At 40.4% G+C, this 8,567-nt stretch overlaps 1 protein-coding gene across 1 annotated transcript; it reads left to right on the top strand.

Annotated features, from left to right (window-relative positions):
- The first annotated feature begins 699 nt into the window (after positions 1-699).
- traf3ip2a (TRAF3 interacting protein 2a) lies at positions 700-7,119 on the top strand. The gene is made up of 10 exons (XM_048974788.1): positions 700-1,327; positions 1,696-1,739; positions 2,110-2,646; positions 3,199-3,361; positions 3,821-4,005; positions 4,705-4,793; positions 4,898-4,966; positions 5,089-5,193; positions 6,142-6,216; positions 6,586-7,119. The coding sequence occupies exons 2-10, from the start codon at positions 1,724-1,726 to the stop codon at positions 6,754-6,756; spliced, it is 1,410 nt and encodes a 469-aa protein (XP_048830745.1). The 5' UTR covers positions 700-1,327; positions 1,696-1,723; the 3' UTR covers positions 6,757-7,119.
- The last annotated feature ends 1,448 nt before the right edge of the window (positions 7,120-8,567 follow it).

Raw genomic sequence — 8,567 nt, 5'->3', positions numbered from 1 at the left:
ACTGGATATGAAGTTACGAAAAGTTATGGAAGGTGTGTATTTCTAAGGGCAGCCTGGTGGCTCAAATGGTACTGTTCTTCTGTTGGTGTGTGTGAGTGAGAGAGAGTGAGATCTGTGTGTGATCTGCATGTTTTCCCCATGTTTCTATACCCTCGCTCCTGTACCTTTGCTGAATTGGCGCTATACCCCAATATAACTTGTACACTTAAGGGTCTGTGATAGGCTGGCATACTGTCCAGGGAACATTTTCCCTCGCACGCTGTGCTTGCCAGGACAAGCTGTGGGTAACTGAAACCCTTGGCTAAGTTACCATTTACACATAACGTTTGTGACTCCTGAGGTAAACCCAGTGCATTACACCATAGCACCAACTGATGTGGCCCTAAAAACGGAGTAGTGTGTGGAAGTGACCCTTATCAACAACAATGATCAAATCGATGGTGTGATATACAACTTTCTTCATACTTAGTGTTTTTCATCGTTTGTTTGAGTGCAATAATGGTGTGAAATGCAGCACCCTTAGTTTACTGCTGTGAGAGTTTAGGCCGTATAGTTGAGTGTGAAATTCCAAGGTCAGCCCTAAGCACGCATGACCGCGCATGCAAAACCCCTGAAAAAAGCACCATTTACTATATAATCAGGGTAGTTTACGTACAGCCCAAAGAATGAGCTTTGGAGTCACATTTGAACAGCACGAGAGATTCTGCAGAACCTGTCAGACAACATACTGGGACCTCACTAATGCCTCACTAAAAAATCTACGGCAGGTTTGCACAGAAGTGCTATGTCTGATATGGGCTTCACCTGGTATCCAGTGATACTTGCGGAGGAATCGAGGAAACGATGAGTGAGGTTTTGTTATGGATGAGCTCCTATGGCAAGTCGAAGCTCAGTCTGGACAGGACTACAGTAAACTTCGTGAGAAATGACAATATCCTGAAACATCAGCTGGGTCAACAGCTTCGCAGTGAAAATCTGAATATCTACAGCGTGAAAATCCATACGTAACATAACGTCATTCACGAGGAACTACCAAAATGAATGCTCGTTTTAGCGACGAAAGGAAGCGAGATACTAAATTATATGTATTATCATTATTAATAGAGAGAGGGGAGAGAATTCATTTGGATTAATGATTTAATTCAGCGTGTATTATTTTACGACTGCGTCTCGTCTACAAAAATTTGCATTTACTGTACGTGACAGGCCTGCTTTGCATAATCTTTTCCCCGAAGAAAAATGTTTAGACACTTCCTTGTATGCAGTTCAGGGCATGCTCTTTTGTTGACTCAGTGTCAAAAATATCCGCGAGAAGGAAAACACGGAGGTAATTTAGCGATTTCTTCTTCATTGTGCGTTTTAGTGAACAATAAAAACTCATGTTTTGTGCGTATTGAAACGACTTATTGGCGATTATAACATTAAACACTAATGAAAAGCAGCTTTCCAAGGGAATTTTTCCAGAAGGACATAAATAAACGAGTTTTACTGCTCAGTTTCCCTTTTTGTAGCCTAATTATGATTCCTTACAGTTACAATGTCATTATTTTAAAAAAAAATCAAAAAGTGAAGTACTATGTTGGTCAACTACTGTCTTCTCTTTTCTTATATGTTGTTATTTTACAATATTCATATGTCAGAACTTATCAGTGGATTTCGACTGTTCATTTTATGATGTTTTTGTGTGTTTCCCAGCCTAGAAACTGAATACCGGTAGAGCACAATGGAGTCTTTCATAGGTAAGATTCACTCTTATAGTCACGTTTAGATATATTTAAATAATAATAATAATAATAATAATAATTTCCGTATAACGCGTTATTTCATTATAGAAGTTCTCTCTCATTCAGCCCACAGTTTACCCAAAAATTAAACTTAAGTCAAATTGGTTACATATTCTCTTCTTCTTTTGTTACGTTTCTTATGTTTTTTTGTAAAATGTAAATATTACAAAGTCACTTCGGCGAAGCACAGATAAATTATATTGATACAGATTCTAGATGCTTACCGTCTCTTATAATTCTTTAGGCTGACAATGCGAGACAGCAATCTGCGGTGTTTCATGCTCATGAAATCTGTCCGGTAAATTGCCCGTGATTTTGTTTTAAGGCCCGAGCATCCCGATAGAGACTGACGAGTCCATGACCGTGCAGGAGTTGGTGAACAAACTGAAGCAGCAGCAGTGCTTGGCAGACAGTGGCTGTGAATCGCGAGTAAGAGACGGCTTCGCAGCTCCCAGACTCACGGTTAACGAACACAGACAGCCTTGCGAGGGGAATATTGACTGGAGACAGCGCTGGATGAGCCTCGGGGGAGTTTCCTGTCCAACATCATCAAGCTCACAGTACATCGATGGATCTCAGCCCCAAAGGGCGGAACCAAAATCATTTCCCGACCCTCCAAGCTTCTCCCAGATCCCTGTGGAGACAAGACTCCGCAATCACGGACAACAAGGGTGTAGTGGGGAGGGTTCGAGGAATACCACTGGCTTCTGCCCAGACTGGCAGGATTTGATCAGACCTGTGGACCCCCCGAGCAAGGACACAGGTTATGAATCCCAGACTCAGAAGGATATATGTGAAATCGACCCGCCTCTTCCCTTGCGCTCTGATATTGAATATTATGACTTTCGCATGGAACAACAAAGTAAGTGACACCTGCAAAGTTGTTTTCCTTTACATTTTCTTGCCCCCCCCCATATCTCATATGTTCATGTGAGTCTTTTCCTGCTGGCCCAAGTCATATGGTTACGGGAAATGCTGTCTCTAAATTGCCATAAGTGTGTGGCCTGTGACAGACTGCCATCCTGTCTAGAGTGTGCCCTGTGCTTCTTGGAAGGGCCCCTATTCCCACTGTGACTCTGTACTTCACAGGCGATTATGGTGGATGGATGAGTGGGTTAATCTCTGTGGCTCGGTGGGTTTGGCATCTGTGCCTGTCTCCAGAAGGTTGTGGGTTTGAATCCTATAGCTGGCAACACCATGTCTGTCACATTTAGGCCTTTAACTGTTTCAGGGGTGTTAAATAAACGTAACATGAACGGTTTGTCACATCTTATTATCTTATTTTAGGTACCTGGGTAAGGAGTGTCCCATTATGTCTGACATAAGGTGACTGAAGTGCCTGTTTAGAGAATGCGGTAGGATGACACATGTACATATGTTTATATTAGCTTTGCCGCTTTTCCCACCTTTTCAGGCTGTGATCCCATGAAGCAACGTGGCACTGCTGGTCATCAGCAGTTTCCAGGGGAAAGTAACGATCCCGGGAAGTGTGCCCCCCCGGTGCCTTTCGGCTATTCTCAGCACCCGTATTACCACTCTAAACTTGACAAAAGAGGTATCTCAAGCCCAAATCGCAGGTGAGTGTGCCTTCAAAGGGATTGCCATTATCGTTTTTAATTAAGCAACATGGGTTATATTATCAAGGTTAAAGTTGGAGTGGTATGCTGAGTACACGGGGAAAAAAATGTAGAATTTGGAATATATTTAATATGCAAGTAGATATTGTATATTAAAAATGGAGGCAGCGAATAAGGGAAAACATCTAATTCTACTGTATGCTAAATCAAGAATAAATATTTAGACTTATTAAGTATGTATATATTTAAAAAAATCTGTGTAGTACCATCATTTTCTACATTATTTATATATATATAGGTTTCCATGCATCTTCAGTTACCTTTAGCTCGGTTTTTAGGTGAACAAGTTTCAACAATTTGAAATAACTAGAGCTGTATTTTTGGGTTGCTGGTTCTGATGATTCAAAAACGTTAGACCGGGTCAACTTGTGGAGTCCATTGTTCTCCACCTCCTCACAGGCCCCAACCCGAAGGCCCCCCCAGAGCTGCCGTCGCCGTCAACGCTCTGTGTTCTGCTCCCTCACCGGCAGAGGTCATGTCTGAGGTCTGCATGGTCCCGGTGTCACCGCAGTCTCCCGGCAGGGGTGAGGCCTGCTCCCAGGAACCAGGCATAAAGAAGACCATCAGCCTGCCTAATGAATACCGTAAGTACTGAGCTGCTGTGGAATTTCACAGTGCTCACATGGTAAATTAAAAGGTACAACAATCAAAAATCCATAGATGTGTTTATAAGACTTTTGAGCATCTTGAAGGCTCAAAGGAAGGCCATGGAGTCAATATTGGGGGGGGGTACCAAGGCTGTAAATATAATTATAATTATATGTGTGTGTGTGTGTGTGTGGTCCAGGTATACCTTACCTTGTGGGGACCAATTTCCCCTCTATTTTATAAAAATCAGTGGCTGCAATGAAAAAACTAAAAACGCAAAAACTCCTGTATTTTGTTTGATTACTTATGGTTATGGTTAGGGCTGGGTGGGGGTTAAGGTTGTCATATTGTTGTTAGCATTAGCATTTTTCCCATATAAATGAATGAGCTGTCCCCAAAAAGATATGATTACATGACTCTGTGTGTGTGTGTATTATAATTATAATAATTATAATATGTGTATTATAATTACAGCCTTGGCTCAAAATATTTCGAAATATAAATAATTTCTGACACAGGTACTTCATGTTGACAGAGTCAATATGCAATATGAAACCATTTTAAACGTTGTTTTAAACTACTCCATATTTTTAAGACCCTATTCATAAGCACTATACAGAAGAACAACAACCTTATAAGGATTCTTGCCTGCGGTTTTGATATTATCTTTATTCATATCTTCTTCTTGATTTAAGGGAATGTTTTTGTGACGTACTCTATGGATACAGCCCCTGAAATGGTTCCTTTTGTTGAGTTTCTGACCAAACATGGCTTCTGTCCGGCGGTAAGACATACAAAACTATGTGAAAATCGTAATACGATCTGAATGTCGGCTTCCTGTTTTGTCTGATGTCCTTTGGCTTATCATTTGTCTGTGTTGTGTTACAGATTGACATATTTGACAATCCCGTTAGACGCATGGATATCAACATGTGGATGGACAGCTATTTGAAAGATGTACGTCCTTTGTACTGTTTAACCCTCATTTATAGAGTTTTAAATCATTTTGTGTTCAACGATAGCTGTCCCTCCTCATAAAGTGACAATAATCTCATAATTTGATGGTTGATGTGTCGCAGAAATCAGTGCTTATAATCATAGCCATCAGTCCCAAGTACAAGATGGACGTTGAGGGATCTGGCCGCGATGTGCATGGCCTGCACACCAAATACATCCACTCCATGGTGAGATCCTGACCACATTGTCATCTCCAGCTCCATCATCTATTTACTTCAGTTCCCTCAAGTGGTCCACAGAGACATAGCTCAGCTGAACTGGCAAATCTAGATTTCGCATAGCATGGGAGTGCCTGGTCCAAATTTAGTCTCTGAATCATCATAACCTTATTAGGATAAGTGGTTATTTATAATGAATTGAGGCCCAAAAGCTCATTGCTCATGTTAACGGGCTTCATCAGTCACCCTGTGGTCTGACCCACCTCCTGTTCATTGTTTATTGTTTCTTCCTGGGTTGAAATAGGTTTTTTTTTTGGCAAAGCACAATGATCCCACCCACCCCGGGTTTGAAACCTCATTACTGCCACTGACAATCATTGAAAACTGATATATCATTGAAAACATATCTGTCTATCTATAGATGCAGAATATGGTACCACTTGAGGAGACACAAATAATGTAGTATTATGCTATTATGTATGTATTAATTGACCACAAATTAGATGATAGTTATAAACTGATCTCACGTTTGTTCATCATTAATGAATTCGCATACATTATTCTGCCTCAAGCAATTACTATAGTTGTTACTATACCTGTTACTATATCTGTTAATCCTGTACACCAGGGCTATTCAAATCGTGGTCCTCAAGGTCCACTGCTGATTTTCCAGCCTTTCTTTACCCACAAGCCAGGTGTGAAGCCTCTGGCCAATCAGAATCAGTAATTATTAAACTAACTACCTGGGAGAACTGAAAACAAGGCATGGATTTGGAATCGTGGGCCAGATTTGAAAAGCCCTACTGTAATCCTTTTGTGAACTACAGAAGGAACTACAAGAATGAACTATTAAAGAACTGTCGAAGGAACAAATAAAGAATAACACAAGTGAAATACTGAACTTGTGATGTCATACAGTGCACAAAAGAACTACATTTTTTACATTGTGGGTCTTAGATGCAGCACGAGTTTATCCAGCAGGGCAGCCTAAACTTCAGATTCATCCCTGTTCTCTTTGTGAACGCGACCCAGGTGAGTTGCGAGGCATCTCTGCAGGCCTTGATCGCTCAAACCGTGTCATAATTAATCGAGTTGGTACATGGATCAAAAACATAACCTGGAAGATAAATTTCATAATCTATGAAAGCAGCATCAGAGCAAGTGTCTTTACTGATATGCAGAGGTAGTAATATCAAGTCCAGAGACTAAAAGTCCAGACCAAGGTTTTGTTTCAACCAACCAGTTGCGTATAGAGTTACAGACACAGAGCACTCAACTGATTGGTTGGAACAAAATCTTGGTCTGGATTTTTACTTTCTGGACCTGAACTCTTCCACCTCTGCCGATACGTTGTAAAAGAGGTGCACTGGTAAGATCTGAACGTTACTATGTGGTCCACAGAAACATGTACCGGGCTGGCTTCAGAACACACGGATCTACAGGTGGCCCCGCGATGCAGAGGACATTCTCCTTAGGCTGCTCCGTGAAGAGAGGTACATCCCTCCACCCCTGGCTCCCACGCTTACTCTCACCATCCGCCCTGTGGGTTTGGACCACGCCATCACCATGTAACCACTGAAACAATCCCCCACTTCTGTAAACTATTCATGATTAAAAACAGTCCAAACCTCCTGTCTATATTAAACTACTGTTATAGACTTTCTGTTCTGTTATGGAAGTACTGTTACATTGCCAAACTGTTATTACATATTGTTATTACATAATGTAAACCTACCAAACACAATTTTTTTTTACCATTATTGTTTAAGGAATTCAAGTTTTAAGGCCCCAATAATAAGTCCATAATAGAATTTCAAATCAATAGTTTGACTTAAAGATCGCATGAGCTGTAATGATATGTCAATGAATGTCATTGTCAATGAGTAGTAAAGTGTTTTCACTGCTGCATTTGAAAATAAATTCATTTTATTGTAATCATGTGTGTTTGAGCTAAAATTCAGACCATACCTAGTATTGGGCTCGTGGGAGTTTTACATACAGAAAAATGTTCTGTAAGGGCAGAACAAAAAATGATTAGTTCAGAGAGAAAACCAATCAAGATTCAAGATTCTTTAGTTGTCACATGCATAGTTATACAGGTACAACATGCAGTGAAATGTATCCTGAACCTTTCTTTTGACTATGCAAAATTAGAATAAATCAGATTGTAGAGGAGGCGAGTCTAAGGAACTGGAGGAGGCGGGACTAAGACATTTGATTGGTTGGTCTGACATCTGACTAAGATCTTATTGGTTCTCTTTCTGAACCAATTTTTTTTCTGTCTTCAGAACTTTTTTGAGTAAGTAAAACTGCCATGATCTAGTCGTGGCCTGATCTCAGTCTGGAATTAAGTAAGTCCTTGCTAACTGGGTGCATTATCACGATTTTTAAGTTGTATTTATGTTTTTACTTTGATCTTCAAGTACCTGTCAACAGAAGTTTTAGTTGTCCTTTAGTGGCTTTGTCAAAGCCTTAATTGTGCTTTGCCATGGAGATTAAGCTTATAGTACTGAAACTAGTTACAGTAACATAAGAGGATCTGTGATCACCACTCGGCAATTTTACAGGTTTCTTCAACAATAAGCGGTTTTACTTGAGTGACACGGTACTATCGGCAATTTGCCAAGTACAGCAAGTGGACTCTACAGTACAATGTGGAAAGATATTAAATTGACCAAACTGTCCAGGTTTTTTTTTTTTTTTGGGGGGGGGGGGGGTAAATTTAGTTATATTTATTGCGTATCAGTGACACTATTGTATTCTATGAATTAAATTACATTCCTGTATTAGTGCAGCATGTAAGTCAAGTGCAAATCAGCAGAATATATTAAATGCTGCTATTGAACCTGAGAATTCAGTTCATTGAAGACAGTTGCGACCTTTTACAACGACACTGTTGGGTGTCCTAAGTGCCCCAGAACAGCAATACAGGGAGCACGATTGAAAAGATTCACTGATTCCAATGAGAATATATACCATGTGGTTATCTCAGTCTGCACATAGGTTATAATGCTCATGTACTAACAGCTTCCCTTAACGTTTGTGATTCGGGGTGGTTATAGCTTCGGATGGACCTGCTCGGTGTGGGCAAACACCCTAACAGCAGCATGCGCTCGCTGGTCTATAGCTCTCTGTCAGCCTTCAAAACTCAATACATCTACATTGTAGATTATGGGAAATCTGCAGGTTTTCAAGGGTTAAATACGTAAAAAGTACAGTATTATACTTGTGACTGCGACTGCTATCCTTCAGAAGGCGTAGCTACTATAAGACCCAGAAAATTAAATGAAAAATATCGAAATTAAAGCAGACCTAAATTGCACAGCAAATTTTGTTTCACGTTTGGCATTAATTTCACATTTGTGTTGGTTTATATTCAACCT

This window comes from Brienomyrus brachyistius, chromosome 14 (genome assembly GCF_023856365.1).
Source record: "Brienomyrus brachyistius isolate T26 chromosome 14, BBRACH_0.4, whole genome shotgun sequence".
Taxonomy (NCBI): Eukaryota; Metazoa; Chordata; class Actinopteri; order Osteoglossiformes; family Mormyridae; genus Brienomyrus; species Brienomyrus brachyistius.
The sequence above is the reverse complement of the archived record's forward strand: the minus strand, read 5'-3'. Positions and strand labels throughout refer to the sequence as shown.

Coding starts and splice junctions, on each gene's coding strand:
- traf3ip2a (XM_048974788.1), top strand. Junction 4,794..4,897: donor AACATGGCTTCTGTCCGGCG/GTAAGACATACA, acceptor GTTGTGTTACAG/ATTGACATATTTGACAATCC. Junction 4,967..5,088: donor TGGACAGCTATTTGAAAGAT/GTACGTCCTTTG, acceptor GATGTGTCGCAG/AAATCAGTGCTTATAATCAT.